General features: G+C 37.1%; 1 protein-coding gene across 1 annotated transcript; it reads right to left on the reverse strand.

The window, feature by feature from the left end:
• Nucleotides 1-6,611: 6,611 nt before the first annotated feature.
• LOC150077038 (cytochrome P450 2C23-like) lies at nt 6,612-22,355 on the reverse strand. Its single transcript, XM_090385764.1, has 8 exons — nt 22,111-22,355; nt 14,360-14,484; nt 13,470-13,576; nt 12,523-12,824; nt 12,214-12,329; nt 11,853-12,108; nt 11,324-11,511; nt 6,612-6,790 (listed from the first exon to the last, which is right to left on the reverse strand). Exons 1-8 carry the CDS (start codon nt 22,353-22,355, stop codon nt 6,612-6,614), a joined length of 1,518 nt encoding a protein of 505 aa, XP_090241890.1.
• Between the last annotated feature and the right edge of the window lie 881 nt (nt 22,356-23,236).

Genomic DNA, 23,236 nt, shown 5'->3' on the forward strand with positions numbered 1-23,236 from the left:
TTTTAATTTAAGTTTTGGATGACTCGGCAAATCTTTCGAAAGGGTCAAAATATAAAATTTCCTGAAAATACATCCATGTTGCACCTGTATATGCATCTTTAGCAGGTTCATACAGAGCAACTCTTTTCATAAAGTGTTTCTTAGAACGGTTTTGATAATAAACAATAAAATAAATTAAATTATTCTATTTGCATGCATTTTTTGTACTTCATGTTGAGTTCATAATCATCGCATATCCTAGATGGCGCTTAATTTTATTTTATGAATGTAAAGTCTCTTGAATATATTTTTGTATTATATTAATATTAATATTAGCCATACAGTGTAAAGAAGTCACAATAAAAATAATAAGAAAAAATAATAAATAAAATAATATAAATAAATAAATAATAAATATCAAAAATTAGTCAATAAAAATATTAAAAATTAAAAAAATAAACTACCAATGTATTTCCTTCCTCCTGAGGAGAGAAACACATTGACCATCCATTGGTCATACATTGACCTTCCAAATACATCCAGCTGACCATTGAATTTCTTCAAAACTATCAGCCTCAACCACAGTCTAAAATATCTTCCTCCAGTAATTTGAATTTATGGCCCACCAGTTCTAGAATATTCAGAGGCTTATACACCACAGTTAAATCTTCTCTAAGGTGTCTGGTTGCCAAGCTTTGTAGCGCACATATCTGAAGTGTTTCCTCATATGGGCGCGCCCTTTTTGAAGATCTTATCAAGGGGGTTGTCCGTATCTGGACCATTTCATGAAGCATGATGTTTTTTTTTGTTTTTTTTTTCAGATATGATCTCCCTACTTGGACACAATGTTCCTAGTGCGGTCTTACAATTGCCTTATACAGTGGGATTATGACCTCCATATTTCTATAAAACCTTATTTACAAATAACATTTATTGTTTGGAAATAAGAAGCGCAATTTACTGATTACAGAGACATCTATTTTGAGCCACGATATGCTATACGGACACAGTGCTATTATCTAAATGCTTGGGTGTTTGTTCTAAACATGCGGCCAGCCTGTTTGATATTTTTAAGTTTCATTTGAACAACCGTTTGGGAGCTCATACAGAATCCTGTGTACATAGGGAAACGAGTCATTTGTACATTTTACTTTAGATAACTCAAGGCAATCGGTACTCTAAAGGGCACACAATAGAAGACGTTGTTTATCCTCTTAATACTGCAATTAAGCGGCTATAAGTGATCTCCAACATGCATCCGACAATGGCTCTAATATTCTGTTACTCAGAAAGCTATGAATGAATTTTTATGATCCATATATATATAAATATTAGTCGGTTGTTTTGCCTGCTCAAATAGGAAGGTTGTCTCTCTTCATCATTTCTGCAAAAGTATTGAGGAGAGGCCGAAGTCATAAGGACCATTTCTGCAGTTTAATTGGCAAAAATGAAGATTCCACTGTATCCACTTGTTCTTACAACTCTGTATTTCTTGTATGGGCCTTTAAATGAATCAACCGTGCTGCACGAGCTGTCGGGCATACTTTCAGGAGAATCGAATGTGGAGAACGAAGTGGTCGACATCGTAAGCCAACATGTGGACAGAACTCTAACCGAGGTAGGCAATTATACTGGTAAAATTGTGTCTAACGGCTTGGATGGATTGGCCAACGTTGAGAGCAATGTCCTTAAAATTCTCCACCACGTGTAAATTTATCCAGTTAGCGCTCGATGACTCAGTTATTCAGTTACGATGATTGTAGTAGTAATAAAATTGCAGTTTGGAAGCATCATTTGTTTGTGTTTAATGGTTGATTGCTTGGATACATTGAGGTAGGAAAATTAATGAATGTCATTAACTCGCTTTTTACACAGAGGATTAGAACGTTGTTCTGTTTGGGAATGAAACAAGATCATAATAATTATATTTATTGTTATAGATTTCTCTCTGTAAACAAACTGGACTATTTGGTTGAGGAAAATGCATTTTTCTTACCAACGTTATTATGACTAGGCTGATTTCAAAATGAAACTCTCTCTCATGATCCACAGAATTTTTAAATTTTATTTATTGGTCGAATATCAGCTATCAATTCCAAGAATATTATTGGTCAACCAGCAATATTAATTAATAATAATTATCACTTTATGTAATATCGATATCGTATTGTCTCAAACAAGAGATGGTAAATTCTCTACTCCGACCACAACTATGGTAGATCCACTGACAACCATCAATTAAGATCGAACCTTGCCGACAGCCATACAGGAACGTATAAATATTTTAAGCACAACGCTGATGTAACAACAAAACACCGCCCCACCCCATTACATTAAAAATACCTGTAATTCTGTCCCATCTCCCCATCACACGAAAGGACCCATTATTACTATTCATTTTGCAGCCCCTGACAGTTGGGTCCTGGATGCCACTGGTCTTGAAAACTTCCATCTTAACTCGGCCCCGGTCATTTGGTATATTCTGCATTCTCTTGAAAGTACTGTGATAATAGATTATTGACTGGCATTACTACAAATCTACAAGTATAATAATTCATTAGTAGCTCTGGATGAAAAGCTGTTTAGCGTGTTTTACTAATAGTCTAGCGTGCCTGAACATTCAACGCAAGATGATTTATCGTTGTGGGATATGGCACCTCTTCTGCAATGTTTTATGTACTTTGATATGTTTCCATTTCCACAAGTTCCATTTCCGGTACATTTACTGTACCGGTTCTCTATAGTATTGAACTTCTTAACCTGCTGTACATCAAGTAAAAGCTGTATTTTAATGTTCTATTTACATTCGACTCAATCACTAGGTGAGAATTTACAAATAAGCAGTTTGACAAGAATACAATCATTATCATTCTTAACAGTTATGTGAGCTTGAACAGGGTCAACTGAAACGCGTGGGCTAGTTCGTGATCGCGTTTGACCACTCAGCATGAAAATTTATATTTTATTTCCTTTTTATTTTATTCATTCATCTTACATGTGTTTTTAGAGCAACTTTTCTTCGTATGTATTTGTTGAAAATAAATATAACAGTACGAATATGATTGGTATTGTGTAATAAATGGAAAGAACATGCCTTGAAAACTTCTGTGTACACAGAGAAATAAACCAGTCTACAATTTCTTTAAAGCATCCAGTATTAAAATGACATTGCTTGTTCTCATAATGATCCAATTACTCAACCGTAAGTGCTGTCCACGTACATCGAACAATGGCGTAATATTCTGTTTTTCAACTGATTACTATTTAAGGCTATTAACGACTTACTGGATGAATCTGTGTATAAATATCAAACTGACTGCTTTAGCTGCCCTAGTTAGAAAATTCTCAGTTTATTTCAGTCGTATAAAAGAGTTCTTTAGGAAACCAAACTTTACGGAACATTTTTTTCCGGCTGAAGTGGCAAAATGAAGATCCCAATGTATCCACTTCTGCTTATAGTTTTATGTTTCTTCTATGACCCTTTCATCGAATCAAGCGTGCTGCACGAACTATCGGGCATTATTTCTGCAGAATCAGAAGTGGAAAATGAAGTGGTAGATATCCTAAGTGACGAAGTATATAGAATTCTCAGTCAGGTTGGCAACTACAGCGGAAAAATCGGTGTTGCCACTTTGGATGGAATAGCCAACGTTGAGAGTAATGTCGTGAAAGTCTTGAAACATGTTTAAATGTATCGATATTCGCTTAATGCATTTACTTCTGGCTTTAGTTGTTTCATGAAGGTAATAAACTTGCAGTTTTAGAAACGTTGGTTTGTATGCAGTGTTTCTTATATTCACAGGCGTGGGCAACTTAAATCTACTGGATGGAGCAAATTTTCTCCTTGAATCTTAGGAGAATTCCATGTATTTGGATTGATTTAGTTTATCAGCATCCAATGTTTCTTCTATACGAACAGCTTTCAGCTAATTTTCCAAACCAACTTCTCAATGGTCTTCGATATTTCATCTAGTTGAAAACCTACTCTTTGAAATGCCAAATTGGGAAGTTTAAAAAAACGGAAAAGCAAGCTGAAATACATTTAATAAGCTTTATTTTAAAAATTTACGTTGTCTTAGAGTGATTCGAAATTAATACTTGAAAGTAATTATTTTTCTTTCACGATAATAAAAAGAAAAAAGGAAATACATAAGAATATTGGTGAATGTCGGTCCGTTACTCTCCCATCATGCATTACAATGGTGTTTATAACGTGACAAAATCACAGATAAATATTTTTTACTTAAATGAACCGTATACATACGAAAATATCTTTGACAAGCTGGTCTGAGCGTAGAAAAACACCATAGACATGTTTATAGAATAGCGTTAAGCTGGTTAATCAAAGGGAGTTTTGGAATTGCAAACATTGAGGGAGTAAAAAGAGTTGACAGCAGTCATCGAAAAGAATGAAAAGGCGAAAATACAATTGAACACGGTGCAGCCGTGAGAAAAGAGAGAGGCGTAGTCAGATTTACACCCTTTTTGACAGCTATAGAAGGACATCACTATGATTCCCAGTTGCGTAAACAGAAGCAGCATGTGACGTTTTGTTTCGGTGTAAATTAAAAATTTCAATGTACTTTGACAGAATATTTGATCAACTGCCTTAGAATGTGTGAATCGTGTATTTAAAAGGTGTGAGCCCACAGTCGTTAACTACCATTTTACAGCGTGTTTATCTAAATCAACTACTGTAGTGTTGTCATTCTGTGAAACGTAGCCTTGCCATGAGGTTTCTTACTGCGGTGCTAGTAGCCGTGGTTATCGTAGCGATCATCACAAGTCCTGGAGAGACACAGAATCAAACAGGAAGCGGTGGAGGTGGTCAGAGGGGAGGAAGTGGTGGTGGTCAAAGCGGAGAAGGAGGCCAAAGCGGAGGAGGAGGAGAAAGAAGAGGAGGTGGAGGAGGAAGGCAATCAAGACCATCTGGTCAACAAGGTGGAAATGGAACAGGATGTACCGGACAACCAAATGGTGAACAACGAAACGGCGGACAACGAAATGGCTAATCGGAATATTCAGCTTAATCCCATTCTGGAGGTATGAAATGTAACAGCTCCTGATTGTGGCTGTTTGTATTATTAATAAAGACAGTTTAGCTCATTACAACTGTAATTTTTAATGCAAATGTGTGATTTTGGTTATAATTTTTAATGCAACGTTCACTCCTGTGTTTGTAGAAATCCTTCTTCAGCTAATAGTCCGTGCAACTGCTTCTAACAGTTTTCAACGTTCTGTGTTCTAAACCTTATTTCCAGGGTGTCTCTGGAAAAATCTAATTAATTTAGGTGGGTTTTAATACGATGATTGAAACAGGCACTGAATAAGGACGAATTCCTTGTTCAGTACTGGTTCTAAACTCAACCTTAACATCTCGGAGTTCTTGTTTTCTTTATATAAGATTTCTTGGGTACAGCGCTAAAATGTTATGAAAGTAGTCCTCGATTTAAAGAGCTCTTTTTGCAAGAGATCTTTAAATTGATAGCACCCCAGAGGAGGGGCAAATGACAGATGTTCCTTTGTTGAGTAAAGGACCAAAGTTAAATTATAATTTATTCGTATTCAATACTTAAGACATTTATTACATGTTTTAAACATCACTGCTTTGATTATGAAAGCATATTTTGGAATTACATTGCCCACAAATACATCGTGTTCATCAAAATAGTGTACAGTGCAATCTAAACAAATAATTCAGCTCAATTTGAAATAAATTTTGAAGTACGTTTGAAAATAGAAGTAACTAAGAGTATTGAGTATACATAAAAATTTTTAAGAAATTATTTAATAATATTTATATACATAATAAGCAGAAATATACGGGCATGCATATGTTTAAAATTTTCGTGCACTTAACGGTCTTTTAAATTGAAAAATAAATAGAAGCGACTAAGAGACCGATGCTTCTATTTTATGTCTAATCTGTTTTTTAGTCATTTTTTTATTATTTTTGTTTTTCGAAAATAAAAGATGTAAATATAGCTTGATTTAATTTTTTTTAATATTTTTAAACTTAAAATGTTATGTACAGTAAGCATTGCAGTCCATTAAAAAAAAATTGGCATTCTTCAAGCAGAATTCAAACAGAAAAAAAAAGTAACAAAAAAAAATAGGCACCTGTCAGGTGCCCCGCCATCGTTTTTGATACAAATTAGAACGTATCACTTCCAGGGGATGCTTAAAAATCTACAAAAATGAAGATGGAAAATTTAAGGAAAATGAAATACTAAGTCGTGTGAAGTGAAGGAAAAAAGCAAAAACAAAAGACATACTTGAACTAAAATCTTTCGTCATAAGAACAGTCTGTAAACGACGTCCCCTTAGTTGTTCCACTGTATATAACAATTTTAAGCTGATGTTTTTCATCTTTGTAAGCCCTCCCTCGTGTTGTCTTGGAGTGCAAATATTCTTTAATGTATCCTGTGTAATTTATTAACTGATCATATTTGGGAATATGGCATAAACATTAGAAAAATGTGGCAGTTATGATAAACATGCCAGAATGGAAATTTATACACCTATACAGTAAGCGGTGAATATTGATTTGTTTGAATAAAATCACGTGAATCAGCTCACTTTATTCATTTTCTCCTAGTTACGTTTTCAAAATCAAACAAATATATACAGCATCACGTTCTGGGAATTGCACAAATTTCGTATGACTTTGGCTGAAGCGAAATTCCAAGTTCTCCATCAAACACTGGTTTAGCGTCAGGTGGTAATGCCAATTTGAATTTCTGTAGAATGGAAGTAAAATAAAGGAAAACTTCAACCGCGGCAAGTCGTTCTCCAGGACATGATCTTTTGCCTGTGAAAAATAAACATAAAAAAAAGCAAATTAAAATGATTGATTTCAATAAATTACAATTATTACAATTTTATTTCAGTTTAAATCACACAATTTGGTGCAATATATATGACTGTGATTATAACCACCGTAGTAGTAGTAGTAGTAGTAGTAGTAGTAGTGGCACTTGATGCAAGAAAGCAGTGTAGGAGCTTATGCAGCATCAGCCAAAAAAAAAAAAAAAATCACACCATACCCTCCAATTGCCTGTCCAGTTCCTCCTTAAATTTATTTAACCTATCAACTTCCACAACGACAGATGGAAGTTTGTTCCAGCAATTAACCACCCGCTGGCTAAAGGCAAATTTCCGCACATCTATTCTACATCTATCCTTTCTTAATTTGAACTTATGTCCCCGTAGGTTCGTATTCTGAACAAGTGGGAGGATCCCATCAGAATTCAGCGTGCTCAACCCATTCAAGGCCTTATAGACCTCAATCAGATCACCGCGCAGGTGCCTAGTCTCCAGCCACTGCAATTTGCAGAACTTAAGCCTCTCTTGGTAAGAGGATCCCTTCATTCCCCTCACCAATCGTGTTGCTCTTCTCTGTACACGCTCAAGCAAATCTACATCCTTCCTAAAATGAGGCCTCCAGACCTGTACGCAGTACTCAAGACGTGGCCTGACCATTGCCTTATACAGAGGGACAATCACCTCCTTTTCCCTGCTAGCAAAATTCCTATATATCATTGACAAAACCCCATGACCTGCCCTAGCAGCCTGTCTACATTGCTCAGAAAACTTCATATCTGACTGCACAATTACTCCCAGGTCTTTTTCATTTTCTACCACCTTAAGTGTAGTACCACACAGTTGGTACGTTTCTCTGGGGTTACTTCTACCCATATGCAGTACTTTGCATTTGTCAAGGTTAAACTTCAGTTGCCACTTCTTAGCCCATCTGCCCAAATTATCTAGATCCTGTTGCAGTAGCACACTGCCATTACTGTCATTAACAACCCTGCCAACCTTCGTGTCATCTGCAAACTTCGACATTAAGCCTGATATACCTTCATCAATATCATTGATAAATATACAAAACAACAGTGGCCCCAACACCGAAACCTGTGGGACTCCACTAATAACATTAGTCCACGAAGAGCAGCACCCATTGATTACCACCCTCTGTCTTCTCCCACTTAACCATCCTTTTATCCATTGTAGCAACTTACCCTTAATACCATTCTGCTCCAATTTGTACAATAGTCTTCCATGCGCAACAGTGTCAAAAGCTTTCCTGAAATCCAAGTATATGATATCAAAATTATTTTTTGCATCCAGTTCCTTTGTGACCACATCATAATAACCAATCAAATTTGTCAGACAAGACTTTCCCTTAACAAACCCATGCTGTGTCTGAATTATTGCTGCAGTCTTGTCTAGATGATCCTGCAATGCATCTTTAACCAGTGACTCCATTATTTTACCCGGAACAGAAGTTAAACTAACTGGTCTGTAATTATTCGTGTCACCCTTCGAACCTCCTTTGTGAATTGGGGATACATTTGCACATCTCCAGTCCGTGGGAACCTCTCCTGAGTCCAAGGATGCTCTCATAATTATGGCTAAGGGTTTGCTTAGTTGCTTTGCCGCCTCCTTTAATATAACTGGATAGATCCCATCCGCCCCAGGTGCCTTTCTTATGTTTAACTTCAACAATTTCTCCTCCACTTTGCTCTCAGTTATTACAAAATCATTAAGCACACTGCTACAATTTGATAACCTTCTTCCATTTTCAAACTGTAATGATTCCTCACGTGTGAATGTAGATGCAAAATACTCATTCAGTTTGTTTGCTATCTGAGCAGGATCATCAACAGTCGAACCATCGATGTCAAGTGGACCAATCATATTCAGCCCCTTCCTTTTAGAGTTTATATAAGTAAAGAAATCCTTGCTGTTTTTCTTAGCATCTTTTGCCAAAGATTTCTCGTAATCCGCCTTTGCCTGCCGAACCTCCTTTGTGACCTGATTACAGACTAGCTTATATCTGCTACAGGCTTCTGCGTCGCCTGATAATTTATATGCATCCCATGCATTTTTCTTCTCTGTCACGAGTCTCATTAGTTCATTTGATAACCATTTAGGCCTAAACCTTGAACAATATTTCTTCATCGGTATGAAAAGTCTAGTAGCTTCCACGATTAATTCCTTGAATGCTTCCCACTTAGAATTTACTGTTTGGAACATCGTCAGTCGATCCCACTGTACAGAATTTAAAAACTGTCTGAGACCACTGTACTCCCCTTTACGGAAGCAAAAACCCTTTCCTTTACCCCTGACGGTAGTTACCTCTTTGAGTAAATCCCACTTCAGCACACTGTGATCACTGCCACCTAGTGGTTCCTTTATCTGCAAATTCTTAATACACGAATGATCACTGCTGATAACCAGATCAAGAGTATTACTTTCTCTGGTTGCCTCTCGAACATGCTGCTGCAGAAAACAATCATCCAATAAATCCACAAAAGTCTGACTAGTGTGTGAGTGACCAACCCACAAGTTCCAGTCAATATCTGGGAAGTTAAAATCCCCCATTATAAGACATTCTGATTTACTGGCCCACTCTATTTCTCTGTACAATTGTTCATTGTACTCATTCGAGTCATTAGGCCTATAACACACTCCTACTCTTATGGCCGACCGGGCTAGCCGAGTGGGTAAAGTACCTATCCGGCAACCCAAAGGTCGTGGGTTCGATTCCCGCCTCGGGCTTGGATCAAAGTACTGCAAAAACCTTGTGAGGTGCAATATGGCCACAGAAGCTGATGCGCCAACAACTACCAAATCAAAAAAAAAAAAAAAATCAAAATCAACCTACTCTTATTTTTGCTTTTTCAGTGCTTATGTCACACCAAACTGACTCAACAGTGCACTGTCCATCTATATCAACTGGATGCACTTCTTTTGATTTTATGTTTTTCTTAATTAACAGCATAACACCTCCTCCCTTTCTGTCCTGTCTATCCTTTCTGTACACATTGTACTCCCCAAATTCCAGTTCTGCATTCCTTATATCTTTGTGACACCACGTCTCTGCTATCCCAACAATATCCGCCTTTGATGTCTTGACCAACACTTCAAATTCATCAAATTTATTTACTATACTTCTAGCATTGGTATACATGCAAGCATACATGCTCCTATGCCTATTCCTTGTTACCCTAACACATCCCATATACCCAACTATTCCAGGATGACTGCCATCCGTCCCTGAAACCCCCAACACCCCTCGCTCCAGGTCGCTTCTTATTCTAATAGAAGTTGTGCAAGAATCACCTTCACCTCTGCCTGCGGTTACTGTTAAACTATTAGTCTTTGTATCCCCCCAAGCTAGCAGTTTTCCGACCCACCTAACACTGCCTCGATAGCATCAGCAAATATTCTTGCACCCTTTCTATTTAAGTGTATCCCATCCCTGTAGAAGCAATCTCTCCTGTTAACAAGTACAGTCCAGGCTGAAAAAAATTCTACCCCTTGAGCCTTGCACAATCTTTCCAGGGCCGAATTGATCGACAAGGCTCTCATCATATACTCCCTCCTATCGTGTCTGGGCAGAATTGCAGACACTTTTAAATTCAACCCTAATTCTCGGCTTTTTTTCAACAGTGACCTGTACTTGTTGAGTAATTCTGCCGGTCTCCTACTCTTAATATCATTAGTGCCAACGTGTACAACTATATCACCTTTTGTGCCCTTGAAAGATGATATCCGCTCTACAACGTCATCAACCTTTGCCCCTGGCAGACATACCCTGGTCCTGTTCCACCTATCCTTTTTACATAGCATGTTCCCCGTTTCCCTGACAATGGAGTCACCAACAACTAATAGTTCCTGTGGGACCAGCGCATTCTGCCTTGGGGGTTGCCGCTGTGTTGCGTGATGACCAAGTGCAAGCTCTGGCGTTGATGTGGGCAGCTGAGAGCTTGATGGGCCCCTCAATTTATTTCCTTCGAGGGCATCCACCCTGTCCTTCCAATACCGGGTGGAAAAGGCCCAGAGTGAATCCCGTTGATGACGTAAGGAACTTTTATGGTTTTTGTTTTATAATGTGACTGAGTTCAGTTGTATTGCAAGAGTTGCACGGTTGTTTCTCCCCTGAAGCTATTCTAGGTGGTAGATTCATCGTGTATCATTCTTACCACACGGGCAATGGAATAACTGTGTGGAGGAACATTCGTGCTGATTGAGTTTCGCGTGTGATTTCTGATATCTAAACGAAAGACAAAGCACAATTCTCTACTTTTATCATTGAAGCAACTAGAAGATATGTTATAGCTATCAGTTTCGGTTCCATTACTGTTGTTGTTATTATCTGTGTGTTCACAGAGGAAGAGTATTTGCATCCTCCTTAATTGTACAGTGGTTTCGCCTCTTGTTTGGGGCAATTGGATTTCTAATATTTTGACCGAGAAATATAAATTATCAATTTAAACGAAATAAGTGATTAGAGATGAGTTCAATGCATAGGAGACTTTTATCAGTTTCTTACCAGTACCAAAAGGAATAAAATGCTCTGTTTTAATGATATCTTTGCCATCTTCTGTCAGGAATCTTTCTGGACGGAACATTTCTGGAAGAAGCCAGTAGTCTGGGTCATGATGGACAGACCAAATATTTGCTAAAACGACCGTACCTTTAGGGATAAAGTATTCCTTGATTGTTGTGTGGCTCAGGGTGCTGCAACACAACAAAAGAATAATATTAAAATAAATAGCATTGCCTTGGATATTAGTATTCCACAATACAGGCAACTTACACAATACCATGTATAACAATAGAAACAACAAAAATTAATTCCAAATATTTTTTATAATACAAACTAAATTAGGTTATGTACAAGATCAGTATTTTTTAGCTCCATCTAAATTGAAAAAATAAAATAAATAAATAACCCCATATTTGAATTATATAATGTAGACATAATACATAGCAAGAGTACAAATTCGCCCATCAGGGTCTCCAAAGTTTCTCTAGGAATTTGGGAAATCTTTGACAATAACTTTGAAAAGCACACTTACTAATGCAAAACATTAATGGGCACAATGGTAATCCACCTCATGACTTCCATGATCACTGCTTGTGTGTATGGCATTTGAGAATGATCAGTCCAACACGGCATTCTTTCTTGCCCAATCACATCATCTATTTCGACACGCACACGTTTTTGAACCTCAGGCAAAGCAGCTGCCACCAATAGAAGCCATTCAATAGTTGTTTTCACAGTTTCGCTTCCAGCGCCAAAAAATCCCCCAGCTACATTTTTCAGGACTTCAACTACAAAAAAGAATTTGAAATTAAATAATACCCATTAATGCCTTTTGTATAATTTTTGTACGAAAAAGAAATGTACCTCCCCATTACCTTTGTGTCTTTATTTACCTGTGAACGTTGTTTTCGGATCTGACTTTTTGCTTTCTATTTCTAGGATGTAACCATCAATATAATCTCTGATATTATTGGCATCCAGCGTTTTCTTATGCTCCTCAATTTCTTCCCTAAAAACAAAAAAAAAAGAGATAAATACTTGACCAATTACATGGTTAATATTCGCTTAGATATTTCGATATTTTTCACTAATTTGAAAATATCGCGATTCTGTAGTTCTGTTTTAGTAAAAAAACTTGTAAAATCAAGAAGTGCAAATCTTTAAAAATATATATAAATTAAAGCACAAGATTGAAAACTCACCCTACAAAATTTCTCATTTTCTGAATACTTTCATCCAGCTCTTGAAATTTTCTCCATTTCATGGCAATAAGAAATTTCCTGATCAGGGGAAAAAAGGTCACGAAGGACACCTGGCCAATCCCCTTTGCGACTTTTGCAAGAATGTCATTTAACATAATTCTTTTTGGATCATTGTAACGCAACCTTTTGCCAAACAGTAGAGAGGCAATGTTATTAGACATACTAGGAGCAAGAAGAGAACGCAGATTGTTTGCTTCGCCTTCCAAGTCTTTGATATGTTCCAAAAGTTCGGTTATCTCATCCTAGTAGAAGAAAACAGAAATAGCCATTTAAATTACAAAATAAATAAATAAACAGAATAATAAAAAAGAAGTAATTCAAATTAATTAATTATGCAAAATTCTATCTATCTACCTATATTTATTTATCTAAAATAACCACAGAACTAGTAAGGTCGATGAAACAATCTAATCATATTTATTCTAAAAATAATTGTTATATTCAAATTTCATTATTTAGAAACAAGTTGATTATGATTCCCGAACTCTGTAGCTGTTACAAATTGGCTATGACTTGATAGGTTCTTCGGCTCTAAGCGCAACCAAAATGTTATTGCAAGCTAATTTCTGGGTTAGGCTTTGGTTTAGAAGAAATTCTACACACTTTGAAGCACTTTCATATCGAATAATTTCATATTTATTTCAGTGTAATGCTATATATACGTAAACGAGAAAGGGGCTTATTTTATTTCAAACCAATGTATTAACTGCTGCGCTATTTTTAGTTAAACTCAATAACATTTCAAAGGCATTTAGAAATCTTTCAGCTCATAGTTCAGTCATGTTCTGCTATACCGTTCAAAAACTATATTAATTCTATTTTAAATATGATGAACATTGAAATATAAAAATTAAATAGTATAATAGCAAACAATAAAACGTAGTTACCATAATGTGTTCTTCAATTTTAGACTTTCCGAGACCAAGATCACGTAACATATGCAAGGAAAACCTTCTTTGTTCTTTCCACGGCAGACCAGTGATGGCGCCCATTCCTGGTGAAATGAGTTTGATATATTTATACTACACACTAAAAAACTAATATTAAATTAATTAAGAGTTCACTTTGTTTACTCAAGTACTGCCAATCTAAGTCCTTCTACGTTCTATCATTTTTCACACAAGCTATGATTGTGTAGCAAGATTTTCCCCCTCTTTTTAGAGAAAACTATAATTAAATTTGGAAGGAGTTAAACCAGAAAGGATGTCAATATTAAAAAAAAAATAAATAAAACAGATATAAAGCTGTTATTATTATTTATACATCGCATATCCACGTAGCCAAGCCAAAAAAGTAACTAATATCGTTTTTAATTAGATAACATCACTCATTAAACGAATCCGTTATCCATTTGAAACTCGAGGGACTACTGTGACCAGATTGGGAAAGAACTTTCTGTTTGATCATCAAACGGCAGTTAGCCCTATCAGTAAACTTGTGTCGAGAGTTAAATGGATGTATCTTATCTATGGACAATTGTAGTCGTTTCTAAAGAGCACAAGCCCAAGAGCTGTAACCGTCCCTGGAGAGGCCACTGCATCCCCTAAAGATTAACAGCAAAAGTTAAGAAAAGCGTTATATATTTTTTAAAAATTGTATCAAATTATTACTTTAAATATATATTTTACTAAACATATTAAATGCATTGTGATCGACTTGTGATATTTTGGATCCCGGTGCCAGTGGCTCCAGTGCTGTAGCGTAAATTATGATTATTATAACCTGATACAAAATTAAAATTTGCTAATGAATTTTATCATAGTATAGGTCTACTTACTCTCCACTTTTTCATCTATTAAAGGCGAACCGGGGGGTCTCCCAAAAAATGAATCTTTATTGAAAGCCTCCTTTATCACGTCTAGCTTTCCAAGAACAACGACATAACTGCTTCCTATGTACAAGCTGGAAAATAAATAAGTCAACAAATAATATACGTATATATGAACATATACATAAGAAATTATGGAGAACTATATATATAAAAATGTGATACTATGCACCTCAGAGAGAAGAGTGGAAGCCAATAGCAGATATTAGTGCTATTGGCTTCCACACATAAAAATTGGCTGGTTCATATAGTAGACTTTCAGAATAACGGCACCTTCGGGGATTCAAGGCGCCGTTATTTCGATTTTTCCGTTATCTAGGAAGTTTTCTTTTTAATATATTTAATGCAGAAATAATGAAGCTAAATGTAGGAAATAGAGGGATTAAGAATGCAATTTTATTAACTGCACACAAAAAACATGTTGATGACCCAATGTTATATTCTGCCGCTAATACACTCCTGCTTACGCCCCGTTCTATTTGCTTTATTGTATCAAGTTCGGTCTGCACAGTAGCACAGTAGTATCGTCCCTAACCTCCACACACCGGGTGAAAAAGGCCCGGGTTCGAATCCCGTCGATGACGTGAGGAACTTTTATGGGCTTTTTTCACTCCGTGGCTGAGTTAGTCGATCTCAGGCCTAAATATCAAGGTTCCCCCCCCCCCCAGAAAAAGGGGTTTTCTTCCAGAAAAACAGGCAAATCAACCAGAGAAGAACAAACGCAATTTACAGACACAATAAGTATGGGTATATGAATTAACTTTCCGGGTGACCCTAATATAATAGTTTGAATTATATCAAGTTTGCCACTAAGCTTTAACGTTGTACTTCTTTTCTTCCCTGTACGAGGTTTATTAACTTTAGGAGCCATAGTGAGGGGTTTTTAATTTAAAAGCTTATTAATCTAATTTAAAAGGCTTATTAATTTAATTTAAAAGGCTTATTAATCGAATTCAGAGGGTATACGGCGTATACCCGTGTGTGTGTGTGTGTGTGTGTGTGTGTGTGTGTGTGTGTGTGTGTGTGCGTGCGTGCGTGCCTGCGCGCGCGCTGGTGTTTAAAGAAAGTACATCACACCTTCAAATTGTAATTGTCGTCCGAATAACGTAAGTATATGGCAATATTTCTTACAGATTGCATCAGATAAGATTGACACGCGTAGGTGATGACGTAATATTGCATAAGCTGTTACTTTCAGCTATACAAGCACGCTCTGCAAGAGTTGCAGTCATTCCTTGCTTGTGTCAGGATGGCGAGTTACGCGCAGTTGACGCCACGAAGAAAGAGTGCTATTGTTGCTTTACGTCAGGAAGGATGTCCTTTCCGTCATATTGCTTATAGAGTGTCTTGGAATCAGTCGACAGTGAGTAGATTTCTTTCGAAACTCAAGAACACTGGTTCAGCTGATAGGAAAAAAGGAGCCGGATACAAACGAGGCTCTACGCCAAAACAGAGCCGCGTTTTGAAGCACTTATTCCTTAAAAACCGTAATGCGCCTTCGTCTGAGCTGAAAAGAGAATGGGGAGAACATAGGAGTGGTAGCAAGTGCAGTAACAGTCAGAAGACGTCTCTTCAAAAATGGACTTGTAGCCCGTCGTCTTAAGAAGCACCTCCTCGCAAAAAAGGCCCAATTAATTTGGTGTAAGGAGCATGTCAAATGGACCCCCGAGCAGTGGAAGTCAGTTATTTTCTCGAATGAGAAGAAATTCAACCTGCATGACTCTGATGGGAGACAAACGATTCACCGTAGACGTGGTGAAGAATACCATCCAGACTGTATGGTGTCTACAGTGAAATTCCCTACCAGCCAAATGATATGGGGGTGCATTTCGTATCACCTGCAGTTTATAAAAGGTTACGTAAATGCCAATGGATACCTGGCTATATTGGAAGGCAAATTGCTGCCAACCATTAGAGACCATTTCAACCTGCCAAGTAACTGCATCTTTCAGGACGACTCTGCTCCTTGTCATTGGGAAAAAAGTGTAAGTAGGCACTTCTGTAGTTACTTTAGCTTCATTTCTGCATTAGAGGTTCGACAATAATGTGTTTACATTTGTTACAGGTGAAAAACTGGTTGGAAGAACAGTCCATTACAACTGTTAGCTGGCCAGGAAATAGCCTGGACCTGAATCCTATAGAGAACCGTTGGCATCGTGTGGAATCTGCAGTTGTCAGAAAGAAACCAAAGACCCTTCGTGAACTTCAGGAAGCCATAATTCGTGTTTTGAACCACGAACTATCAGTTGATTATCTTCAGAAATTGATCTTGTCAATGCCTCGACGGTGTGCTGCTGTCATCAGGGCCTGAAGCGGTTCAACTAAATATTAGTTTGTACCTGGTGAACTTTTCATTTTATTTTCCATTTAAAAGGATAAACTGAAGCAAATTGACGGCTTCTGATAACATTTCAGCCATAATTGTCGTGTTTACCAAAACTGTTGTATGAAGGTTGCAAATGCTCATTTTGGAATATTTTGAGAGAACCTGTCAAATATTACTTAGCTTTGGCTTAACTGTTAATAAATATCTTTTGTTTATATTTCTACTTGTGATGCTAGTCATTAATGTAACATACCATCGCGAAAAAGGATTATAATTGTAAAAGGCCTAGGTGATGCACTTTCTTTGAGCACCAGTGTATACATATACACTGCACATTTCCTTACTTATAATAAAACTATAAGTATTGCCTAAGAATCAAATTCGAATAACTTTATTTTTTTAATTTTCAGTAAATATTTGTTATTCAAGTCTTTCAAAAACAAGAGGGTATATGCTGTTCAACTAAAAAAATCCAGACTTAAAAAAGATACAGCGTATACCTGCGCACCCTCCACTACAGCCTTGACTGTAGGTCAAATGCAGAATGGGAGGGTCACTGCGGCGCAACAACAATCGGCTGCTTTTCTCTCAAAATTGTTGCCTCAAAAGAAATGCGCCTCAATAGTCTTTGAATCACCTATACAGTATATAGAACATAACATTGACTAATAGATTTTGTTGCAGTAGCTTACTTTGATTATCGTCATTAACTGCCCTGCCAACCTTCTGAAGACTTAGACATTCAGCGTGATATAACTTCATCAGTATCATTATCAGTCTTCATTATAATTATCTATCATTCTTCATTATAATTATCTATCATTATCAATCTTCATCAGTCTCGCTACAATAAAACCCAACAAAAATCTATCCAGCCCTCAGTGGAGCTTCCATCCCGATTGTTCAAAATCACATTGACCTAGAGATCAGATTCAACCCAAAGCTTCTGTTCAGCCAACGCGTAGACATGCTTCTCACAAAAGACTAAGATAGACTAAGATGGTTATGCACGCAGCATCTGCAACACGTAACAGACAAATCCACCATTGTCAGATACATTTCAACAATTGTTTATCCCCCATTTCTCTATGCTGCAGAGATCTGGGCATCCGCATCTCCCTCCAGGGGCGTATTCAGGGGTGGGCAGATGGGGCATATCCCCTCCCTTAACCAAAAATTTGTTAAAACAGGTCAGAACACAGGAGACGTTCGCAAAAAAAAAAACAAAACAAAAAAAAAAAACTCAAAAGCCTGATCGACATGCCCCCCCCTTACGATGATACCCGGATATGCCACTGTCTCCCTCTACCACCAAACCAGTGTTCTCTTCGAAATATTGGCTCTTCAAATGGGCTTGCCGCAAGCTCAGTCTACCTCCCCAGCTTCAAACCACCGCTATGCCAACACACTCGACATTTCAAGGTTCACGTGGCTCATTGATTAGCATTAGCATTAGTAGAGGCATTTGATGCAAGAAAGCAAACTTATGCAGCATCAAGCATCAGCCAAAAAAAAAAAAAAAAACCCACTTCCACTTCACCCCTCTGTTCGTTCAAAATACCTGTCCAGCTGAGCCTTAAACTTATTTAGGCTATCAACCTCCACTACAAGGGATGGAAGTCTGTTCCACCAACCAACCACCCGCTGACTAAAGGCAAATTTCCGCACGTCTATCCTACATCTGTCTTTCCTCAATTTGAATTTATGCCCTCTCAGGTAATGATTCTGAGCTAGAGGAAGAATCCCATCAGCACTGAGCATGCTCAAACCATTCAAGGCTTTATACACCTCTAGCAGATCACCTCGCTGGTGCCTAGTCTCCAGACACTGTAATTTGCAAAACTTAAGCCTTTCTTCGTAAGAGCACCCCTTTGTTCCATTCACATGATGAAAGGAGACTCGTTGTTACGGTCAAACTCATGACTGGTCTCATCTCCTCTCCCTCCTTTTAGGATAACTGTGTATGGAAGACCCGAGTGGCGCACCTGCGAGTAAATCCACAACTATACCCTCTTCAAACAGGCCTTCACCTGTCGAACCGGTTCCTTCCTCAGCAGATGTTATCACGTGTCCAAGATCTAGATGTCGACTTCAACAAGTTTAGTCAGGATCGACATTATAGAAAAAAAATACTCCGCAGTGGGTGGCCAAGGCCACCACTATTATAACCTGAGTCCCGATCAATGTATTCTCTTGCTAAATTCAATGTATATAATTATGCTATTCGATGTACAGTATATTCTAATGTTATGTATTTTATAACTAATGTTCCATACGCTCATTTAATGTTTAGTATACTCAATTCATTTCTGTATTTTTCTAATACTTTATTTAACTTATTCATTATTATTTTAAGCTTTTATTCTTTTGTTTTATTCAGGCAACTCTGTCTTTACATTACATTGTTAACCCTTGGCCACTACGCCTTGAAGAACAGTTGCAAATTCACTACGATGTGCATCACTATCTCTGTGTTGCAATAAAGATTAACAAATATTGAAAATAACAATGAACCCAGCAATAAACCATGGGGTATTCCACTAATAACATTAGTCCACAAAGGGCAGTGCCCACTGATAACCATTCTGTCTTCTCTTCTCCCACTCAACCATCCCTTTTTCCCTAGCAGTAACTTGCCCTTAATGCCATATTACTCCAGTTTATAGAGCAGTCTTTTATGTGCAAGAGTATCAAAAGCAGACCTGAAATTCAAGTATATGATATAAAAATTATTGTTTTACATCCAGTTCCTTTATTACTGCGTAATAGTATCCACTCAGATTGGTCAGACAAGACCACCCCAAAACAAATCCATGCTGTAACTGCAGTATAATTGCATTCCTGTCCAGATGGCCCTGCATTACTTCTTTAAGGGGTTGCTTGCCTCATTTGCTGCCTTCCTTAATATGATTGGGTAGATCTCATCCACCCTAGGTGCCTTTTTTTATGTTCAGCTTCAACAATTTCTCTTCCACTTTCCTTTCAGTTGGCACAAAATCATTTAACTCCCCATTAGAGTTCGATAAACGTCTGACTTCCACTTCTCTAAAGAATTCCTCATGTGTGCATGTAAATACAAAATACCTGTTCAGTTTGTCAACAACTTGAGCAGGATTATTATATGTACCTGAAGGGGATTCTCTCCTCTTCTGACAAAAATTCCTTGTCAATCACACCCTGTTTCTCGAAAAACATGGTCACAACCATCTTGATCCTGAGCTTCTGTAAACGAAACTTTTTGGACCTTTGTGAAGATTTTGAAGCCCACCGCATGCTCTGACGCTTTGTCTATGGGTTGTACTGAAACACGCATCACTCATCTCCAGTGACGATACAGCCGAGGAAAATTAGGATTGTTTTGACAATGGATGAAGTCTTATCGTGATGATAATATTCGTTGACGCTGCTCATTTGCGCAGACCTTCCTTTTGCTTAAATCTTCATGCAGAATTTGACAGATCGTCTGTTTATTCATATCCAACTCATCAGCCATCATTCTGAGGGTAAAAAGACGATCTCTTACCTCAATTTCTCGAACTTTTGCAACTTGTCCTCTTTTCGAGAGGTTGACGGACGCCCAATTTATGAGTAATCGCGAACCCCCTCAAGTCCATCTTAGAATCAAACGATTGAAACACACTGGTACAACTTAAGGTTTAACACCATAAACAGTTTTTAAACAATTCATACGTTTGTGTTTCAGATTTTCCCAGTATAAAGCAAAATTTGATATTCATTCGTTGCTCCATTGCAAAATAGTGACACGGAACGTTAACGCTACTATCGAAACTGGTTGTTACTTGCAGCTTGTCAGCCTACTGAAAAACCCGGGAACTTTGTTGCTACACCTCGTATATAACAACAAATTATGTGCAGTCTCCAAAATACAACTAATCCTTTAAATTGATAAATTGCTGTGCTATTAAATCGTAATAGTACTTAGAGACAATTCGCAAATTACATAACTCAATTTTTCAATTTTTTTAACCCCCATAAACACCTCTTAACAACAGATTTGAATTTTTTCTGCTTTGTTGCTTAACTAGCTGCTCCCATTCAAGCCATATTATTCATTTAACCCCTTTCTTATTCATCGTTAACATTTTATTTGAATCCTCTTCTTGCGTCATAATTTGTGAACGGTCCTTTATTACTTTCATGTTCAAAACAAGTAACAAACACAAAAATAACAGGTGTTGCAATCGATGAAAAAAAACTGGACTTCGCAGCAGCAACTCTGCACTTATCTGCATACATAAAGCCATGTATCATAGCACAGTACATCATCTTCTACGTATGCTGCCTAGATTACGAAATGCAATTTGCGTTACTCCAAAAACATAATTAACTAATAATAAGATTGTAATTATTATTCACGAGCTTTTTATTCACGTACAAAACACCTACTCGAGTTTTATCTTGTTATTTGGAAGTTTTCTGGTGAAACATAATGCTTTCCTAATGTAAACCTAACTTACAGATTGAAATATAGGTCCTTTCCCACTTTTAAAACTCGAAAACTGTATAGATCGCATGTAAAAATGTTTTTTTAAATGTAATTAGTATATGTTGTAGTTCTTTTTTTTAACAATAAACAACTAAGTTGAAATTTGACCACCAAGAGAGTCAAATTTCCTGGATGCTGCGCAATCTTCTGAGCCATCCACAGACAACATTGATAATCTTGTGCTTCCAGTCGATGGAGATATTTGGTTTCACAGCGAACAGTTAGATCCCTATCTTTAAGACTTTATACACTGTGCTAATGAATTGGGCTTGTTGAGTCTCATTAATTCTTTGAATCACTTCTTGTAATGCTGACGGATGACCACTTCTAGGCCTAGGAGTTAGGTAGCTTTCTTCGAAACCTCCAGCAATATTTAATTCGGTTCTTCTCGAACATTTCTCTTTGATACAAGCAAAGGGCTGTAATAACACTATCACCTGTCTTGTAATAAAGTTTAATTAAAAGCGCTTTATCTTTAGGTAACATTTTAAAATGAACTTTACTGAATTTAATTACATTACGTCTATACACATGTGTGTGTTACAATTTCTAGCTAAATGGAATTAATCCAAAACAAAATTTCAATTAACCATACAAAATCCTTTGTGTTTTATCCATGAAAAAGTTTTCCTATCGACTAGCACAACGTTGAACAGCAAATGCATGTGATCAAAGAACAGAAGATGTATGTGATTGGGATCACTCTCCAGATGTTCAACCGTGAAGTGTATTTTCAAAGTACAACAAAATTGCATTTGACCTTGACAAAGAATGGTAGAGGATCGGTGAAAGAGAAAAGAAAGAGGTTTTATTGAAGTGATACGAATACATTGAGCAAGAGACTATGTAAAATGATACTTAGCCTACCTGAAGACGCTACCATATTTTTTCCTCAATTCTTCTAACTGGATATATGGTTTTGATGTAAGAAAGGGTAAATACCCAACAATGGGAAGTCCAGTAGGTCCTGGAGGAAATTTAAGACGACCAAGATTGAGTAACCGGTTTCCAACTACCAAAACTAGGAAAGCAAGAATCAGAGCAGCCGTAAATGTATTCTCATCAGCCCACAGCAAAAAGTGTTGTACAGGTTTAAATAGCACTTGAAGCATGATCGCAGTTAATTGTAACTCTCAGCAACCCAGCTACTCCCTCAATAGTTCTACGGTTTCAATAACGATAACGCATTAAAAAATCAATGTTGTTATCGATGGCACGTGCCTGAAGTGCACAAGAAAGATGAGTTTACTCTATAGTGTATCTTGCTGCTATCTGCACGCTGGACTTTGACATCATCGCGTACTTCTGTTTTATAACGTACAAAAAACAACACCCCTCTTGATAAAACGAAATGTGAGTATGTCATTCAATATGTGTTATACTACTTTATTTTCAGGAACATAAATAGCTTGAACTAAAACAATCTGTCTCTTATCTTTGAAGTTGTAAAAGGTGCTTATCCAGCACGAAATAGAAAAAAACTCAGTTTTTCTTTATTAGCTTTATTGTATACGCCAAGAAGATAGCGTATGCAATTCCTGTACTGTCTTTATCGTTTTCTGTTTTTACAGTATATTTTATTATCAAATAATTGATAACATTAAACGCGGGGGGGAAAAACTACAGGAGTTGAAACTTTGAGACAGAACAGACACTTGTTACCAAAAGTTGGAATGCACTGATTATGTCAAGAAATAATATACGGAGAGTTGTACCAAAAACTAATCGTGTTTGTTAATCTAATTAGAAAAACAAATTAGAAAATTTGTTTTTCTAATTAACTATGGATAGGCTAAAGAAAAGAGTCATTATTGAATAACGTTATATAATTCAATAACCACCTCATACATTGCATCCAATTATATTAAGGGGGCAGCAAAGGAGGTAAGCCAACCCTTAGTCATAATGATGGGAGCAGCCTTGGCTTCAGGGAAGGTACCTATAGACTGGAGATGTCCGACTGTATCCCCAATTCACAAAGGGGATCAAAAGG

Source organism: Mastigoproctus giganteus, chromosome 12, assembly GCF_048544385.1.
Source record: "Mastigoproctus giganteus isolate SK-2022 chromosome 12, ASM4854438v1, whole genome shotgun sequence".
Taxonomy (NCBI): Eukaryota; Metazoa; Arthropoda; class Arachnida; order Uropygi; family Thelyphonidae; genus Mastigoproctus; species Mastigoproctus giganteus.